At 39.7% G+C, this 20885-nt stretch overlaps 2 protein-coding genes across 2 annotated transcripts in view; one reads left to right on the top strand and one right to left on the bottom strand.

The window, feature by feature from the left end:
* Positions 1–4049: 4049 nt before the first annotated feature.
* CUNH17orf58 (chromosome unknown C17orf58 homolog) lies at positions 4050–6984 on the top strand. Its single transcript, XM_010164552.1, has 4 exons — positions 4050–4183; positions 4291–4371; positions 5972–6163; positions 6757–6984. Exons 3-4 carry the CDS (start codon positions 6061–6063, stop codon positions 6942–6944), a joined length of 291 nt encoding a protein of 96 aa, XP_010162854.1. The 5' UTR covers positions 4050–4183; positions 4291–4371; positions 5972–6060; the 3' UTR covers positions 6945–6984.
* Positions 6985–10844: 3860 nt separating this feature from the next.
* The window catches only part of LOC104522307 (nucleosome-remodeling factor subunit BPTF), a gene marked incomplete at its 5' end in the record, with an annotated part of 55415 nt that continues 45374 nt past the window's right edge, over positions 10845–20885 (bottom strand). Inside the window, 6 exon segments of the mRNA XM_029084170.1 lie at positions 10845–11766; positions 13582–13768; positions 14832–14916; positions 15940–16132; positions 17080–17253; positions 20662–20885. The exon segment at positions 20662–20885 is cut by the window's right edge and continues 24 nt beyond it. Of these exon segments, the coding sequence (XP_028940003.1) occupies positions 11730–11766; positions 13582–13768; positions 14832–14916; positions 15940–16132; positions 17080–17253; positions 20662–20885 (900 nt within the window).

The following is a 20885-nucleotide window of genomic DNA, read 5'->3' as shown; positions in this document are numbered from 1 at the left end:
CCGTCCCTGTTTCCTCCGAGCAGGGAGAACTCAGAAAGCTGCTCCCCTCTCCCTGCTCCTGGCACACCTGTAGCTTCTTCAGCGGCAGAAATACTCCAAACTACTAACAAATGTCCCTTTAATCCAGATCCTGTCAAAGTAAAGAGTCTGGAGACACTCATTAATACAGTCATACATTGATAGGGGATCAATACACTGCCAGGTAATTCAAACAAGACTCCCCGGAGCACAGAAGGTCTGTAGGACGCTCACACCTTCGTCCATCCGTCCTCAGCATCAGGAGCCTGTCACGCTCCTGACTTCTCTGGCTTGCTGCAGGTGCGTGCTGGCTGAGCGGGAGGTGAGGTACCTAAAGAGACAGCTCTCATCTGCCTCATCCTTGCTTTAAATTCTTCTTCCTGTAATAGCTATCTTGGGATGCTTTTGAAATTAAAAAGTTCAAAATAACGATTAATAAACGCTACAGTAAAAATTTAACACACTGAGTAACAGATGTGTTAAAATTTCATTTATTTTGCATACTATTCCGACTTACTTTCTGTGTCTTCACCCATAGCTGCTTGAGTTAAAGCCCTGTACTTTTAAGACTTTTATTAAACTGCTTCATTAAGGCAGTACAAAACAAACTGTTTAAACTAGGCAATAGCTGGACCACATGACGCAGGCATTACTGGTGGGCAGATTTTTCTGCTGGGGATGAGTTTCAAGAGCTGGGATATAGTGCTTGTGTAAGGTTTTAAAATTGTTTGTCACCCCTTCCAGGCATGAAGAGTTCACTAACTTTCATCATAGTAGCAGCTAGTGACATAATCTGTCACAATAGAAATCTTGTCTAGCAATAAGGTCACCCATTTCAACTGGCAACATAGAAACAGAAACTAATTACTACTTAATTCAGTAATCCAAAACAGAGTTGGCTTGGTGTGTGAAAATTTGCAGAGTTCTTCATGTTAGCAAACACAGATTTAAAAATAAAGCTTTAGCTGGGGTCAGCAGAGCTTTCCCTTGTTCTGGACAATAACTATTACATTTTTCAGTCTGAAAGGAATCACTGGAAAGGGTTCCTTAAACTAAAAGAGGAGATTACCAGCTGCACAACTGGAGGTGGCCAGAAATACCTAAATATATTTCATAGTCATGCAGATCTTTTACAGATGCTGAATTGCACGTTCCAGCATCTACCGAGTGCATCTTATAACATAGTTCCCCACATCCAGTCAAACCGTGTTTGTTCTGTATGATTTTTCCTCTACAAAATGCCATAGGAAGAAAAACCCTCCCCTAAAATAAAAATATGTTGCTAAAACCACGTATATCCATATGTTAGGAACAGAACCACAGGTGCCTGCAGGCAGTATAGAGCTGTGTGCGTACGGGAAGGGGCAGTGGGAGGCTGGCGGGACGGCAGCAGCTTGGTCTTGCTCCAGTGGGTTGTCCAGTGAGTGATTCCCGTTTCCCCTAAGGCTGCCTCTCATTAGCATGAATCGGGGAGGGGGGGGAAGGGCATAAAAGACTCCAGTTCATTTTGTGTCTGGAAAAACTTTACTTCAAAATGACAACCCAAGTGTTCTGGCTTCTCTGCTTTGTCATTAGATCATCTTCCAGCTCAGTGGCCGGTAAGTCTGTTACCATTCAAAGCGGGGCTGGTATTTTGCCTTTGGTATCAGGGGTGGCTAAACACATTACTCCAAATTCTTACCCAAGCAGCTCTCTTCAGCTTTAGTCTTTCCAGCAAGCAGGAGCAGTAATCACATAAGGGTTTAAGAAACATTTCAATGTGTTTTGTGGGATGGGAATGTAAATAGCAATATTTGATTTGTCAGCATTTGGAAGAATGGAGAGCACCTGCTGAAAGCAGGCAGTGAGCTGGTGCCGTGAATCCTGCCAGCCAGCCTCAGCAATTGAAGTTTGATTTGCTTCTGCACATGGAATTTTTTTTATTTGTATGTGACCTTTCTCTTTTACTCTCCTTCCCCTCACCTGTAAATTCCAGATTTCTAATTTATTTCTGTGTTGTCATGTGTGTCTGCAGCAAGCTGCCCTAAACAGATCTTTGGTTTGTTTTTTTTTTTTAGTACCTCATTGATGGTACAGAAATAAGATATAAATCTATTCCACTGGGAAGGAGAAGACCAGGAGCTGATGATGTTGCTGTTCTATTTCTTAGGTTGCAAGAGCTAGACAGGAATATGCTGGTAGAGGGGAATGAGTTGCAAGGTCTTGAGCAAAGATTGAGTAGAGAAAAATGAACTCTTTCTTGTTACAACCCATGACTGAGAAGGCATGATAAACTGGTAGAAAAGTAAACTTATAAAACTAAGTCCAAACCACCTGTTCAGAGTTCACAGCTTCATACAGAAACATCTCCAGAACACCCTTGCCTATCGCTTTCTTTAGCTTGGACTTCTTCCACCCCTTTCTTCATGGACATTCTTCTCACTTTACGTGTGGTCAGCCCAAATATCAGGGAATCTTTCCCATGACAGCAGCTGGTGAGAGCAAAGGGAGAGAAGTGGCAAGGTCAGCAGTTGAATCAGTTATAGAAGATAAACCAGGACGTTGTTCATCTGTGTGTGTGTGTCAAATATCTCTTTTCACATAAGGAGTTAGGATCAGCCTCCTACACGATGCTCACCACAGACAGTGAACACCCAGACAGCGGCTGTGTGTGGGTGAACTGTTTGAAAACTGCGCTGGCTGACTAACAGCACACAGTGAAGGACTGAAGTAAAGGAAACATGAACTGCAAGAGGAAATTTCTCTCTTCCCAGGCTAAATGGAAAGTCATTTTGCTTTGTGAGGTCCAAGTGACCAAGGTGAAGGTCTAAACGACGGGCTGGGTGACTGTCCAGCTTGTGTGAACAGTGTCTTTAAGCTTTTCATTTTTCACTAGATTCTCAGACACTTCCTCTCTTTCTCAATCCTTCTCCCACCCAACTTAAGAAAAGCCTTGAAATAATTGTTACTCAGCAGCAGCACTAGCCTAGCTACCAAATTGTGGTACTACTACTACTACTGTGCAACTCTGTAGTAGTGCAAAAGTCAGAGATCCAAACTGTGGATAAAGATCTTGTCAGTAGCGTTCAAAGCCCAAAGCCACTGAAGAGTCCGGATGACACTGTCAATAAGACATCCCATGGATGGGAAAACCAAATAGTTCTGTTGTCATGGTCTCTTAAACAAGCATCCCAAATGGCAATGTGAACCTTGTTTCCTCATGTTCCCTGGAGATCCAGGCTTTTGAGAAAAGGGTTTGTTTATAAGTCATGTTTTTAATTTGAAACAATAATAAAGTAAAAATGCAAATCTCCTGTGTTTTGCTCACGCAGCTGCATTCTCTGTACCGCGCCTTCCACGGCTGAGCACAGAAGAATGAGGTGCTCTACTGTCTTCAATCTGGGGAACTATTTTATCAGTTATATTGTCAGATTGTTGAAGGCATCACTTGATTGACTACAGCCCCAAATCTGCCAGGTGCTTCCCATTCAAAACCACACAATAAAAAAAAATGAAAATGCTAATTTGTGCTTTCTCCTTTTTTTTGTGTGTGTAGGATCCCTGCCCTACGCTGAGAAGCCCAGTCAGGCTCTCAGCAAAGATGTGTACAGCCCAGCAGACACTGCACCTGGCCAAGTCAAACTGCCAGCCTGGGGCACCAGCAGCACCAGAGAGAATCACATGGAGCACTGGCTTCTGCCTCCCGCTGACCTGCAGTGGCCAAAGCCTCCTGAAATCATCTCCCTTTCAGTGGAGAAAAAGAAACATACCAAGCCTTCGCTAGAAAACAGCACAGGGCTGAGGAAACACCTCTTGCAGTATGGAGGGGCCTTACCTCTGGACAGCCTGACTGAGGGGGCTTCTCCTGCCTCCTTTGACTTCAACCACGCCAACAGAAAGCACGCGGATAGACGGCTGGCCGAGGCTGCCAACAGCGTGTCAGCTCACTTCCATCACGCAGCGTCTTCCCATCAAAAGATGACGATGTCCTTAGTGGAGGCTCATCCTTTTCCAGACTCTGGAATGGTGGAGTCAGATGATCCCAACAGGCTGGATCACTTCAACCGACCAGGCAAGATAATCACATATAAACGTCCTGATCCCTTCAAAAAGATCCCCAACCCCTCCTGGGTCACCAACCGCCAGCCATTCAGCTTGCCCTACCACTTCAGCGCGCTGAAGAAAGGTAAGAGGATCGACTGCTCTGGCAAGGGAATCCTGAGCTTTCCAGAGGTTGGGTGGCCTCATTTGGATGAACTGTCCCCAAAGGTCCTGTTGCTGTCCCTCTTCTAGATGCTGATAAGGAGAAGGCGTGTCTGACCGAGTGCAGGAGAGAGAGAGACGAAGTGGAGGCCTACTGCACGAGTGAATTCGGTAAGTGGTGTCCTGCACGAACCACACAGAGCTGGTGCCCTCTTTCTTCATCTGTTACTGACATTTCACTTCTGCTTTGAAGAATGTTTCCCTGAGCATGTTAAATAATTACTAAATACACTAAAAGGACCCATCACAGCTCTTTATAAATGTGCTACCACAAAGGGTACCAAGTCTTACGTTACCCTTTCCCTGCCTTGGGCTAGTGTTGCTCTTTTTTCTGTTTCCTCTACTTCCCACTCCTGGGAGGAAGACAGTGTTCTTGCTGCTGGTCAACGGAACTGAGAAGACCAATTGTTTTAGATGCTTTCAAATTAAACATTGTAGCTGTGTTACTTACCTCTTTACTATTTAGAGTGAGTTTGCAGGCTGAAGTTTCAAATGAAAATAAAATGAAGAACTAAGCAAAAATAAAACCATGATTCTCTCTTTATAGAAGATTCTCCTTGAAGTTCCTTAAGATTCAATATCTTTAGTCCTTGTGTCAAAGTTGATGTAGCTGAAGATGGTAGATAACAGCCCAGCATTTTTGTACTGACTGCTGAAGAGCGAGTGTTTTCTGACCAAAACCTTCCCTCGCGCTTACCAAGTTGTGAAATAGATACTGACTTTTTCTCACAGTATTTTAAGAGATAAGCAAAATACATGCCTAGCGGTAACAGATGTTTCCATTTGTAGAATATAAACATGGTAGGAGACATCTGTTTTCTCTAAATGGAGAAGTCAGGAAGTGCTTTCTGCAAATGCTATATTCTTTATTTGTTACCCCTCTCATGCATTCCTGTCAGACACAGGCCGTGCAGCGCCCTGACCTCTGTACGTGTCAGCCCTGAACATTCATCTCTTCAATTGAAAGACAAGTAGGAAAAAGTCTGAGCAACGCATCAGCCAAGGTTCCATTCGGTGATCAGAGAGAGCTTTTCATTTTACATTTACAGTGTAGATTAAAGAATAAATGACTGAATCAAAGTTGTCACTCAGTGAGGCAGGTGTCACACCAGTTCTAAGTCCCCTTTGCTGTACCTGCCTCACACGTTTGTTGTTTTCTGCTTCCCGCAGTCAGCTCAGCGCTTCTCAAAACCAGAAGCGGGGTGGGCAGCACAAAGTGATTGTCTGACAGCAGAGCACGGCCTGCTCAGTGCCCTGGCCTCTTGGGGTGAAAAGGGCCTTTTCTTTCCAAAGCAGAAGCATTTTATTAGCAGGTTAGCTTTGGATTTCATTGTGACGTTTTAAATTTGAAAATTTTACTTTGTTAAGTAAAATATGTCCACTTTTTTTTTTTTTTTTCTAAATCAGGATGGAAAACAGTACTAAAAATAATCACTTTCTTCTGAAACATTTTATAAACCTCACTAAGAGACATCTCAGACCTGTAAAGTGTAAGGAGGTTGGTGACTCAACAAAAACTAAGGCACTGACCTCATCAAATGTGATCATTTGAAGCAACTCCTGCTTTCAGGACTGCCCACTACTGAGCCCAAGAATTTCTGCTGACACTTACTTTCCAGCATTTTAAATTACAGCCTTCACATATACCCAGAACTGCCACCAAGATACGTAATCTGACCTTTGCTTTTTTCCCCCCTCTCCCTTAAACCAGCAGTGAACGGAATTGTTTATAACGTGGAAGGACTGGGGAATGGAGTCCACTTGATTACGCTTTTGGTAAACAGCGATGGATTATACAAGATGAGTCGCTTGTATATTATTCCTGATGGCTTCTTCTTTCGAGTTCACATTCTAGTTGTGGATACTTTAAACTGCAGTAAACCGTGTCCAGACTTTAAACTTGGTAAATAATTCCAGCTAAATTCATTAATTCCACTATTCCTCCTGCATGCAGTGCAGTTTTAGTCTGCTCTAGTTTCATAGGCTCATCCTGGGTTGTTTTGATACTTTGGGGGGGGAGGGAAGTATTTATGGATAAATGGGAGGGCTTTTTCCCTCCAAATTCCTCTAGATTTTCAGAAGACGACCAACAGTGTGCAGAAGTCAGGTACCAGCGTAGTCTTTTCTTAACTATCTCCAGTTCCAAAATGACTGTAAGAGTTTTCAGGATTGCCAAAAAAAATTAAGCAGGAGCTTAAGCTGATGTCTTTGCCAGCAGTCCAGTTTTCCTTCTAAATGCAAGTTTCTCAAAGACCAGTACTTCTCCCAAAAAAAGCTTTGAACTGCAACACAACACAGTAAATCATTATTTCTGTGCAAGCACAACCCACAAGTCCCCCTGAAGTTCAGGGTGCTGCTGCACTGAGCCCCACGTTCAGGATGTATTTCTGCAGGGTACAACTTCACGTCTAACTCATAAATCCGCTGCCCTTAGAGCGAGTGCCGCGAATGAATCCGCGCTTTCTTCGTGGCGCACCAGTCTGGTTTATTTTGCAGGCAGCAGATACATTGTGATGGGTCGGATCTACCACAAGAGACGACAGATCCCTGCAGACCTGCTGCAGTTCCTGCGAGGGCGGCTGAGGCCGGGGGATGGATTGCTCAGGAGCAGCAGCAGCTACGTCAAGAGATTCAACAGGAAGAGGAACCGCAAAGTGCAAGCGGCTCACACCAAATGCAGATAAGGCTCCAGTAACCTCGCTCTGGGACACAGGCAGCAGCAGAATTCACCCACCAGAACAAACCTGCCCATGGTTGAGCAGCAGTGGGAGGTAGTTCTCACCTCTGACACCAGTTGCAGCAAGACACTTGCTTTTGTGCTTTAGCCAACACTAACTGAGTGTTTTTAACCAGGTACTTTTATATTGTGAAATTGAGCACAAAAGTCAGTCTAAGGAACATTAACTGCTCATGAATTTGCTCCAGCTGTTATCAGAGCCACAGGTTATTGTTGCCTCCCCTGCGGTAATGGACCCCTCATCATGTGTAGTAGTTGTAACGTCAAACTCCGGAGGCGTTGCTGTAGGTACACAAGTCACTGCACTTTCAAAGCCTTAACCTTGAACAAATATTAGATGATACCATGGCTTTATCTGTAGAGGATGTCCATTGTGTTTTCACACACTTCTGCCTAAAATATCACATGCATTTGATTCAAAAGAAACCAACAAAATTAAGTATCATTTGTATTGTTTTGTTATCCTCAAACACGTCCATGCTACTTTAAAAATGACATTGTTCTTCAAACAGAGCTGGATTTTCACACGAAGCACACGGAATAGCTGTGTAATTATCTGAGTAGATGAAAACATGAACTGAAAGCAAATCACAGAACTGCACAACACAAATGCCCAATTAAGTTTACAACTAACGGCGCAAGTTCATGCCAAGGAATGCGAAATGAGCACGCGATCGCACGCAGTTTGTACCGCCCGGTTACACTGGCAGTTCCTTAAAAGTTCAGCCCCACAACTGTGTACTGAATGTCATTTTTCCATGAGAAATGTTACCAACTTTGTACTTGCACATCAGTAAAGTTACTTTTTCAATCAAAGATGCAATCCTTTAGTATCTCGGATGCGGTGGGATGTAAGAACCTATGAAACCTCTGCAAAGGGGGATCTTAATTTTTGCTGTTCCAAGAGTCTATTCACAAATCCAAAGCCTTTAAAAGAAACTAATAAAATTCTGGAAGATGCAAAAATATTATGTCATGATATTAAACAACAGCATCTCCTTATTTGATGAGTTGGCTGGGGATTTTAAGATAAATATTTATATTAAAAATGGGAAAATGCAGTCTAGCTTAAAAAAAACCCCCAAAAACATACATGATGTGACCTGGAAGAGGAAGCAGTGGCTTCTATAAGCATTTACGGTTTTGAAGCAAAGGTTCAAAGGTTCTAAGACAGTTCTACCTCGTACACATCTACAGCCTGATTTGGCATCACTGAGAAGCTACAGAGTAGTGGATGGGTGGTAAGTCACACGGGATGAAGTATTTTGTGATATGGAATAAGAGCCAAATACCAAGAGCAAATATTTTGGGACGCAGGAGGCTGTTACTACAGGACAGAAATTGACTCGTAGCTTGTGTCTGTCTAAAAAAGACTTCTTCACTTCTGTTCCGTGAGAGATGTCACGTGGAGCACAGCATATCTAGATGGAATTTTCCTGAGAAACTTTTGAGGGGGCTTTTGATTTGGCAGAACGACTGTTCCTGGCAGTGAATCAAAGCACAGGAGTGGGCCGGGAGGGACAGGAGAAGGAAGGAGGAAGGGTTACATGTGCATCTCAAGTTTCTTTGGTTCTATTTCAGCTGCAGTCCAGGGACTAACCAGCAAGTCCTGCAGTCATGCATTTGGCCAGAACAGCAGTTCAGCACCCTCCCTCGCCCCCGAGACAGTACTGTAATCTAAACCAGGCAAAGCGTGGGTACAAAAATAACATCCAGAGCTACATCTCATTGGGATTGTCTCTCGGAAGAGATAAATAATAGTAGAGCAGTGCTAATGACATCCAGAGCCCGAGTGAAACGCCAGTGACTGACACGCAGTGTCTGCACCACCCTCGGATACAGCTACTGCTCTAGAAGCAGGCCTAAGAGCAATTTATTCTATGTTCTCATGACTGTTCTTACTTTTTACCAGGCTCATTACAGGCTAATTAATGTACTGAAGAAAAAAAAAATAATTCCTAGATCAAGTGGATTTCCACAGCCTTGCACTCGCTATTACAAAACCTCACACCATTAACACTCTGAAACAAGACGGCACTTACACGCAAGAGCTGCCACGGTAATTTTGATACCTTATAGTTAATACATTTTTTTTCCCCCAGCAGGATAAGCATGAAAATTCTTCAGCCAACACACAGCAATCCAGGTGTGCAGGAATATTGTTGTCTTCCTGTCTTTGCAGGGGTTGACTCCAGGCTTTTGGGTAAGCCTAAAATTTATTCTACTTTAAATCCCCATTAACTTTTGCAGGAGCTAAATCTAGACCAAGAGTAACTGCTTCAAGTTTGTTTGAGGAGACAAAAAGAAAACCGAGCAGGTGTAGCTCACATTATCAAAAGTTACAATATATGACCATTTTGAAACAAATATTGCAAGAATTTATAAAAACACAAAGAGGAGGATGACTGAACAGAGATGACAAATCTTATGAATTTACCAGGCTCTTAAGGAAGGTGGGTATTAATTGCATGAGTGATATATTTTCAGTAACACCATTTAACTATAAAAGATCACCACTAATAAATCAAAAGTACCTTGACCTACTCAATGGCAATTGAAAACCCTAACAAAGGCCCTCAGCACGATTAAATTGCATATATGGATTATTTCCCTAATCAACCTGATTCACTGGCAGTTAATAGATAATCTGGCAAAACCCAGACCTATATATGATAATATTATCCAATGTTTCATTAGAAACACCACCAAATCAATGTCAAACACATTACTTTATTTGTCTAGGATGATGTGTCCTATAAGGTACAAAAAAGTACTCTTCAGTTTGCCACAATTTGGTAAAAACATAGCAATCTATTGCCTACAGGTAGGAAAGTTTTAAATGTCTTAATATATATTTTTATATGAATAAATAGTACAGAAATACTGTAAAGTTTTGATGAGATGCGGTTAAAATGTTGTTAAGAGTTGAGATTTTTCCTTTTTGCATTAAAAACACAATGCATACAATATGCAGCATTTTTTAAAAACGTCAAAGGACAACAAAACCTAAATGCAACTACTCCTCTTTAACTTAAGAAACATAAATGGATTATTGTTTTCACATTGAACAATTATTTTTAATTTTCACATATAGATTAAATGACAAATGTTGTATGTACAAAAAACCCCTGGGTTTTATTAGATAAAATTATCCCAGAAGAACCTGTACACCTGAGCCTGTAAGTGTAAGAAAGTGTGGTCAGTAGCAATGTCTTTTTAAGAAAAATAACAGGAGAGGTTCTTGCATAGCAAGGTGCGAGGTTAAACCCAAACGGAGCTTATCCACAAACCAACGGGTCAATCCCAGATCACTGCAGGACACAAGTTAACTGTGAATTAGTGCAAAAGCTAATCAAACCACGGCTGATTAACTACAGAGCGGTACTACGAGCAAGTCATTGACATACGCAACGTGAAAGTGACAGATTGGAAAGAAACAGCAACGTCATCTGCAATTTGCATCTTGTTGTGACTTCAGTTTGTCCCTCACAGTAGCACTCCTGGCACAGGAACCAGCGCCGCAGTCCAGAATGCCTTTCCAAGGCAGAATTACACTTGGTACTTTACATTCCTAGAGCACTTGGCAAAATATCACTTAATTCAGAGGTGGGCAGTGACATTTCACACAATACTTCCTACCACGTTATCTGTTACAGTAATTTTGGCACCACTGCAGAAATTTTATAAAGGGATAACAGCTGCTGAAGAACCAAACGTAGTAAATGCCTCTGGAGCAGAATCAAGTCAGATCTCCCTGGCCACTTCCCTCCCCTATTAACTGAAATATCTGAACAGATCCCCAGAGTGTTACAAACATATTAGCGCACACTCAAAAGACACCTACATCTGTGGGGAGAACAATGATCTCCATTTATTTTGTTTCATATACATCCATATTTTGAATTTTAATACAAAAGGAAAAAAAAAAAAATTAGAATCTGACAAATGTTTACAAACAAGATACCTTCAAATAGATTTTACTCATTTCAATCTGGTGCAGAGTAAATGACAAATTGTACTGTTATATTCAAGGCAACAGAGTCTGTAGTCCGTGACCACTTAGCCCAACTTTTCTGCAAGCTTAATTGTTTTTCTCTACCATGAATGATAAACTCATTGTTGATTCCCAGTTCTGTGTGTGTGCACATGTGTACATAGCAGCTCCTTTCATAGAAAGAAAAGACATCTAGAGGTCTTCTTGTACTTTTACCTACAGGAATCATGTTTAAGATACAGAATGGATTACATGGAACCGGGGCTGGATTTTATAAGAAAAAATAATTAGCTGACAAATGAGGGCAGCAATAAAAAAGCGTCTTTTTTGCAACAATAAATAAATACAGTCAAAGTTTTCTGTGTGGACTTTAAACCAGCTTCTTCACTGAAGAACAGACGTGGCATTTCCATGGAGTTAAACGTGACCCCATTTACTGTATCTTTTTTTTCTTGCTCTCTTTCTCTCTCTCTCCTTCAACAAAACAAAGTTTTCCTGCTTCTGCCACAATAGTACAACAATTTGATCTTGACAAGAAAGTGGTGCTGCTGATTTTTATTTCTTTGTCCTTTGGACAAAAATAAGCCAACAATAGAATTTGACTGTTGTGACCAATAAAAACGCAGTTTACATCAATTCTTGTCAGGATAACCTGACTAAAAACATCTGGCTTCTTAATTAAAAAAAATTTTCAGACAACCAGATTCTTGCTCGTGTGTTAGGTTAACACGCTGAACTCTAAGAAGCTGTAGACTGCAGTTTGTTGTTATGGGACCTGCAGAATACAGAAGAAAGTGAAGAATTAAGCACCCTTCATTTTGGAGAACACAGTTGCTGCAAGGTGTTGCCAAGGGTAAATCACAATGAGGGAATTACCACCATGTTGCTTCCATTTATTATTTTTTTCCCCTTTCAGAAAGAACAACACTTAAAAAGTAATTCTCTCTCAATTTTAAGCACTTTTTCTCCTACAAGATACAAATATTTCAGTACTTGTAAAATGCAGTGTGTTACTGGAATATTCCAAAATGCCTGAAATCAGTTTTACTCTCATATTTACATCACAGTAGTCTGTCAAAAGGAAAGCAAAAAGACGTTTTGAATTGTGAATATTTATAATCAGGTATACTTTGCTTAAATTTATTCAAGAAGTTTTTGGATTAACTTAATAGAAAAAAACTGAACAGGCATGTTAAAAATCACATTTTTGCTAATCAGAGTTCAGCAAAACTCCTCTTTGACATTCACAGTTTTATTAGTGACTGAAAATAAAACAATAAAATACATGGTTTCCAAGATGAATTTTTCATTTTTCTCAATACAGTATTCGAGGAATGGGACAAATTTTTTTGTGAATACAGTTATATTTACCAGCATGAATGCTGGCAACAAAAACCCAACATTGACTTTTTAAACAAGTGATCTGGATTTTTAGGGCTGTTTAAAGTCATCAAATTGTACAGTAAAAGAAAGTGACCCCAACATCCAGTTCTGATTCCAGTTAAAAAGTTCAGACTAAAGATATCACAATCTGCAAGAAAAGAAAGAACATGGATGGTATAAATGAAAAACAATAACAAATAAGATGCAGCAATGAAATTAAGTGTGCGAGCAGTGAATGCTGGATAACCAGCTAAAGCAAGATCATGGAAACATGAGTTGAAAACGACCTGATCAAAATCATTAATACAGTATTAAATTGGAAAGAAAAATGCTGGACTAATTAATTTGATCTCATCCCATCTTATCAATCCTACTCTCATTGCACATAGAAAATTAGACAGCTTCCACAACAAGAAAGTGAAGCTTTCAGTCAATGTAGTTAAATCCTAATGGATCTAACCCTTTCTATTAATATTTTAGACTAGCAGTCTGTTACTGTTTGACTGTTACAGTCAGATGGACAAAGTTCACCACCACACATACACAATTTCTCAGTAATTCTGAAAGCATCCAACGTTTTAACTCAGTTACAGCTGGTTCTGTTGGAACAGTCGTGATGCAGGAGAAATCTGTATACTCTGTTAGGGTTTTGAGTAAGCTGGTTTTAGTGTAAATCTTACTTTAAACTTTACTTACTCTCTCTGGTTCGTATATGTCAAGTTATAAAAAGATGAGAGAAGGTAGTAAAAATGGAAATATTTTTATTTCTTTCATTAGATTATAAGCTTCACAGAAGGATTGTCTCTTTTTAGCATCCAAAAAATATTTAGTGCACAGTAAAACATGACCAGAGCTCAGAACAACACGGTATTTGTCCTGATCAGAAATGATTCTCAAGAAGTTTTCTGCAGCAATGACTTAAAGTGTCATTCAAATTTTCTACATTTATGATACTGCCCAAATTTCCATCTAACAACTCATTTTGAAGAAACATTACAAAGTAACCTCCACAAAATCATATTTAAGCTTCAATTTTGGTGGAAAATAGAATAGAGGTGGGTTTTTTTTTTCCTTTAAAAGGAAAGAAGTTGTCCAGGAAAGTGCATGGAGAGGCAAATCCCTGTACGAGTGCAAACTAAGCTTATGAAAGCATTAAGGAGATTTTAGGGGACAACAGAACATCTATGATAGGAACACTTTAGCTTACCTGCTTGCCTTAAATCCTTTTAGTTTCTGTACAAAGAATGATTCAAGAACTTCTGCACATTGGTAAAAAGGGGAGTCACTTGGATTGTAGTAACGACAGTTATCAAAAATTTTGGTCATGTCTGCCACAAACTCCGTGACCTTTTTGTAGTAACGTTTCAGTATTCTTTCTTCCATGGTGGCAAGGTCTTTAAAGAAACAAAAGATTATTAAAATGATACATTTTCATCCTCAACAGAAGTTCACATTGTCAGACTGTGGGAAACAAAGCCTATCTAGGTTGGTTGTTTTTCCAAGAATGCTGGTTGTGAGGTGGTGACACCAGTAGGTCTCTTTCAGAATAAACACTTATGTCCAAATATGTTGTGTGCAGCTAAATTAAAATGTAAGTACTAAAAGGACCTTGGAAAACTTGGGTCTTGGCAGAAGGCTGTTTGCTTTTTCTGAAGAAATTAAGGGAAAAATAAGAAAGTCAATCTGGATTCAGTTACTTCTACATTCGAGTGTTTATCTGGCTTTCATAGAATCACAGACTGGTTTGGGTTGGAAAGGACCTTAAAGATCATCCAGTTCCAACCCCCCTGCCATCAGCAGGGACACCTTCCACTAGACCAGGTTGCTCAAAGCCTCATCCAGCCTGGCCTTTGTTCCTAGCTAATTGGTAAGGTCTAATAAGACCAGAGTAAAACCCTGTAAAGCTGAAGCATCTCCTCTTCCACTTTCCCCCACATACACATTTCAATCAATTCTTCCTATAGCTTTAAAGACAAATTACATATAATATGAAATTTGGTATCCTATCAAGTCAGATGAAGATAATTTTAAACTCATTTCCTACTTACCTGTATTAGCACCACTTTCTCCTCAAACTCTAGAGTACATACCCCACACTTTGTGGGAGGAACTGATGCACAAAGACAGAAAAAACTCAAGCAAAGCAAAACACAGCAAATTGTCCTCTTGAAATAAAGAATTTTAAACAAGAATTCTACCCTACTGCTGCACTGAGTTTCACATTTTATACTGACAGTATTTAGGGTTAAGGAATCAGCCTAGAGGCAGATATATTAATCCTCATGAACTTCTAAATACATCAGTGAGAAATCACATCGTTTCATCTGCCTAACTGCAAAAACTCTCTTCTGCAAAACATATCTTTAAGATCTCTGGATGGAAATGGTCAGCAGGTAATTAATCTGATCTTCAAAAACCCAAATCCACTCACTCACACTATTGCTCAGAAACACTTACCCATTGGTTCTTTAATCACACCATAATAATCTGGTGCATCATTGGGATCTACTGGTTCTAGGAATGGCCAAGCCATCTTGTGAGCCTGGCAGGAAAACAAGATATAATTACCAAAAAAATTAAGTTAAATTAGTACTATTTAGTAGCTCAATATTTTCATTATACTTTTATATCTGTTGGGGTCTCGTGTTGAATTTAAGGAAGAAGTGGAGCATTATGTGAACAGGTAAACAGTTCACATCGGATGACTGGGTAAAGTTTTAAAGCTCAATGTCAATGACCCAGTAGTTAAGTCTTCAAAACAGGAAACAATGTGAAATTCAGACATAACAGGACGCTGCACAGACAGAACCCTGCTAAAGAGGCTGCACAGAAAAGTGTGCCATGAATTTACTGAGTACTTGGCACTTCACACCTAGAAATCGGTCATTTTTTCACATTCAAGTATCCCCAAATTAATTTGTTTTCATAAATGACTGCAAAATATAGGACAATGCAAAATATTACTGTTTGAGGATTTCTTTTACCACACAATTATTTTACCAAAATTCTTAAAAATTCTTTACAGCTGTAGCAGAAAAGGTGTATTTGAGAGTAACAGATAAACCAGAAATACACTGTGACAGTGATTCTTATTATCAGGATGCCATCATTTACATGCTGATAATGACTTTCTGTGGGAACACTACTGGAATCTAATAACTCTCAGATTAAAGTACAGAAACATAGATCAGAAATCACAGAAAACTAATGTGAGAACAGAACACTGCACCTCCTACACCCTGTGCAGGAAGGCTGCCACTCTGCCTTTTGGTATTCTAAGTAAACCTGCTTCCTCTAAACCCTTCCACTGAAGAGATGGTTTAGTTTCACTCATTCAGAAGCAGTGATATACTAAATATTGTAAATATTCCTCAACACAATAATGCCAATCAAGTTTGCAGCTGACACAGTGGCATTTCTCACCAAAAAAACCCCAAAACAATGAACTATTTCCTTTTTATAAAGTCTCAAAACTACTTGAAGAGAAATCAAAACCTACTCCAAGACTCACTAGACACGTCCTGCACAGTGAAGCACTCTGCTTTGCTGCAATCCTTGTTCTCACCTGTAAGGAACGTAGTACTCTCCTTAAACCTTCATAATCTTTATCAGTTAGTGGACTGAGCACAGTCATGGCATCTTCTGTGGACTGACATTGCGGACACACATATTCATCAATGAGATCTGCCTCACTTTGTAAAATGCCAACACAGCGCCCATGATACCAGTTCTGACATCGGTCGCACCCAATGTAAAATCTGCAAGATCCAAACCAATGTGAGTGACTTGATCTGTGTGATTTAAAGGCTACATTTAAACACATAAACCTGCAATCCCCTGCACACAAGCAGATACTTGGCATGATTAAATACAACAGGGTAACGTGGTATTTCAGTCTGACAAATTCTAATTACACTATTCAAACTGCTTTTGTATTTACAAACAGGCTAAATTACAGAACATTTCAAAATTAGTTCCTAAATTTTATACTAGGCACTTTCAAGCAATAAAAAGTTCAAAAATCATTCCTCTGCTCTAGTGTTGAAAGAAACAGTGTAATCCCAGAAGTCTCACCCAACCAATATTCCAAAACAATTCAAGATACATTTTGTGCAAACTGGACTACAACTAGGGCTCGTTTCACTCCGTACAAACATTTTTCATATAGAAGCTTCAATCTGGTAGCTGAATACAGAAGGGGTATTCTATGACACAAAGCCTTACAGTAAAAGATACCAACCATCTACCCCCCCATACTAAAATTATGCTTTCTATGGAGATCAGGTTAAAACACACACACACAAAAAAATTCCACTGAATACTACATTTTTCTTTTAATCTTTCTAACCAGCCTTTGTTAAAAAAAAAAAAAAAAAAAAAAAAAAAAAAAAAAAAAAAAATCCAAATTTAAAGTACCTGTTTTTTTTTTTTTCTTTCTTTCTTTTTTTTTTTTTTTTTTTTAAACTCAACACATTTTGACCACCTTGAAAACTTCACTTTTCCTAAACATTTACTATACAGAAACATTTTGGAGAGGAAGACAATTACTGAAAAGCAATTTGTATGACAAACGAATACAACATATACAGAATTAACTTTTTTTTTTCTTTTTTTTCTTTGCAAGGAACAGGTAACCACAGTCAGTCAGTCAGTCAGAGCAGTTTGCTACCTAAACATTAAATAAGAGGTTCTTATCAGAACTCACTGTGACTCATCATAAGGTGTTCTGCAGATACAGTACAATTCCTCACTGCTGCCCTCTTGTGCCCGTTTACAATCATTACAGATGTACACATCCATTTTCTTAGCCTCCTTTTCTGTGATGCCAACACATTCTCCATGATACCAGTTAGTACAAAGATCACAGCCAATATAGAACCTAAAAGTATTCACAATGAAAATGACAATGTAATTGTCATTTCAAATGGCATGGCACTTTTCCCTGCATTTCTCTCTGATGCTCTTTCTCGCTGGCCTACTTTTCTTCAATTTTCTTTTTCCCTGCTTCCTAGCATTCTATCCTTACAAACTTAACATCTCACGCTACAGCTATACTGTCAGTAAGGTCACTTGGGTCAATTTTAAATTCATTAAATGCACATCAACATGTAACCACACTTTGACAAAACTGGGCTAAAAATCTATGTCTCCAGTGTGTGTGTGTGGAAAAAACTGTAAAAGGCACAAAAAGACAGGGCCAAAGAAAAAAGATTTACATTTTCAAAAGTGCAGCTCAAAAGCTACTGAAACATTTCCTTAAGATTTGAAAATGTAGGTCTCAGTTAATTTAAAAAAAAAAAAACAAAAGCAAAGCGCAAACACCAACTAGGAGTTACAAGTATACTACAAAGAACATGCATACCAGCCATGTGGAGAATACATATTGGTATAACATGGTATGAAAGAAAATTGGGGCAGGACATGGTTGTCATAATTCAGATTTTTTAATTTTTATTTTTTTTGGGGGGAGGGGGAAGAGGGACACTGAAAAAACAGATATTAAACTACTCAAAATTGTAACAAATTGGAATGTGGGATCATTCTTCAGAGAATAATGTCTACTCTCAGACACAGCTATGTGACGGAACTAGATATGGTATGACACAAAGTGAAGGGAACCAGGTAGAGAATCATGTGAATGGGACCTTGCACAGAATGACGTGACAAAACTGTAAAAATATTATGCAAGGATGTTTGACATTTCGTGTATGGATATCTCGAAACATACCTATGGCTAGTGACAACCAGATGGGAGAAGTTACACGTCCATTCTCTCTGCCTAAGCAAAAGCAAGCTGACTCAGAACCTCCATCTTCCTCAATTTCAGAGACCACCAACCACCAGCCAGGTGCTGCTGTACGAATCACTGCCATCCCAGTCTGTCAGTCTGCGAGTACCACCCACCGGACAGTACACACCAGCAACAGGAGAGTAGCTAGCACATGTTCCACAGAACAAGCATCACTAATTTCTTGGGCCTCTGCATACTCAGATCCTACCTTTTCAGTCAGGCAAATCCTAAAAAACCCCAAAAAGCATCACATAACCCAACCTGCCCTAAAGAGTGGACAGCTACAGCTCCTTCTGACAACTCTTCCCTGCCTCTGTTTGCTCCTGGTCATCTGGAAACGTTTATGTCTAGGTGTAGATGCTAAACCTTGCCACTCTAATGTGCAACAGGCGTCACACTATGCTTTTAATAAGTTGGAATCTTAGAAGGATACCCTTACTGACCATCCTTGAAAACAAGATAAGCAAATCCCTACAACCCTTGAGTATCGCAAACGAGAACTAAACCTACAGGATTTGCAATAAAATACACAACACAATGACTTTGGAGGATTTACTACATCTTAAAAAATGCATGGGGTAATTCAGGATACACCACAAATTAGCTTTTCAAGCAGCACATCTGTCTTTTCTGAAGTAGAAAAGAGACACCAGCACAAAGAGGCATATCTGATGCCTATGCATATATGGGGGGGGGAAATGTTTACCAGAAAGCTGTTTTAAAACTTGACTAATCCTTTCCCAGACAGTGAAAGGATAATGTATTTCAACAGCACAGTCAACATTTGTAAGAACATAAAATTTAGAATTCACAAAAAGCAAAGCAGCAGAACTGAATCATATTGCTACAGATGCTACAAAGTTATTAATATTTAATTTTATTGAAGTTTTATTCTGTGCACTTAAGCACAGTTCTCAGTTGAGACTACCAAAATTCACTCTGTGACCGCATTTGTCATCAGCTTACTCAAATGCCCGCTGGAGCAAACAGAGTTTGACAATCAAATCCTTTTGCTCAAAGAATTTGTTTGTCTCATCTTGTTTTTGTGACAGTTCTGTCACTTACTGACGACAGAAGCAGTAACGTACAGACCTTTGTTCGGTGTCACAACACCATGAGAACAGGGTATCCTCCTAAGTTTACTGGATGACAGAAATCCTAACACAACGTTCTTGCTCTGAGACAGGCGACGTCCCTTCGAAGTCACAGTGAATTAACAACTACAGCACGAGTCTGCAATGTCTACAGTGATGGCAGCACAGAGAGCAGCCCAATTTCCCACACTGATGTAAGGGTCAGAACTACTGAACAACCAAAGTGAAAAAAACCCAGAGACCTCAACTTCATTTAATTAAAAAAAAAAACAAAACAAAACAAAAAAACAAAAAAAAAAAAAAACAAGACAAAAGAAAAAAAATATCAAAAAACCCCCAAACCAACAAAACCCCCAAACCAACAAAACCCCCAAACCAACCCTCAAGAAAGGCTACAAGGAATCTCAGGAGATCCTCTAGTCCTGGCCCTAAATTTGGAATGAAGAACCATTACTGGAGCGAAAGCACAGCTCCATCTCTTTGGTTTCTTTCTGTTACCAGCACTTAAATCACTACCAAACAGCACCAATTAATACTTTTTGATACTGTCCCTTGTTGAGCAGATACATACTCACTTGGAATTGCTCTGAAATCAAATTTATTTTATATATGTATCTACACAGCTATCAGATGTTAACCACTACTAACTACTGATGTTAGTCACTTCTGGCTTAAGCAGGAACACGTAACACTCTCCTCCTGCAATCCACTGAACCTTCCACTCTATCACTTACTAAATTTCTTCACAAACTTTCTACGTAGCATAAATATTTTTCCTCACCCACAGTCAGAATCAAACTACAGAGAACTGCAGTTTTCACTTTGTCAAATGCTCACACATCCTTTTTTTTTTTTATCAACCCTGGGATGTAAATTATAATGCACGGAAAACATTTCTACCTGAAACATTGTCCAAAGTGAAATGCAGTCCAGTAACTTGGAACCCCCTTTACTGGCTATTGACTTACAAAAAAAAAAAAAAAGACATTTATTGGAAGACGGTACCAAAGCTATTTCTAAAGAACAGGTACTTGTTCACAAGAAATTGCTCAAACCAAATTGTCACTTGCTTCCGAGGCAGAGGCAAAACGGCAAAAGAAAGAGTAACAGAGCGGAGGAAAACAAAGAAAAAAGAGTATGTGCATGTGAGACAGGAAGGTCATACAATGGAAACATGCAAACAAGTAAAAATATAAACCATGTACATTAACAGTATCCATCAAGTATGTTAATAGTTTTGTAACTGCTAGTGGATAACAGAGACTTTATTCTTTATGCCTTAGTGATCACTGCAATAACAACTGAGACTATCTCCAGTTCTAGAACTACCTCACACTAGCAGCTAAACACTAAAGCTAAAGCTAAGAACAGAGAGCAAAAGGCTTTGGGCTTCACTACTCACTTAGACTCGTCATAAGGCGTTTTACAGATGCAGTAAAGCTTTGTGTCCTTCTTCGTTTCCTTTGAGGTAGTAGAAATCATTTTCTTTTTCTTGGACTTGGAAGCTGATGAATCTTTTTCCTCATCTCGCTTTCTCTTCTGGGAGGATACTGGCATTGGGACTGTGGTGGAGGAGGAGGAGGAGGAGGTGACGCTGGTGGCATGTTGCTGTGGTGGTGGTGGTGG

The sequence above is a fragment of the Antrostomus carolinensis genome, unplaced genomic scaffold (assembly GCF_000700745.2).
Source record: "Antrostomus carolinensis isolate BGI_N321 unplaced genomic scaffold, ASM70074v2 scaffold20383, whole genome shotgun sequence".
Lineage (NCBI taxonomy): Eukaryota > Metazoa > Chordata > Aves > Caprimulgiformes > Caprimulgidae > Antrostomus > Antrostomus carolinensis.
The sequence above is the reverse complement of the archived record's forward strand: the minus strand, read 5'-3'. Positions and strand labels throughout refer to the sequence as shown.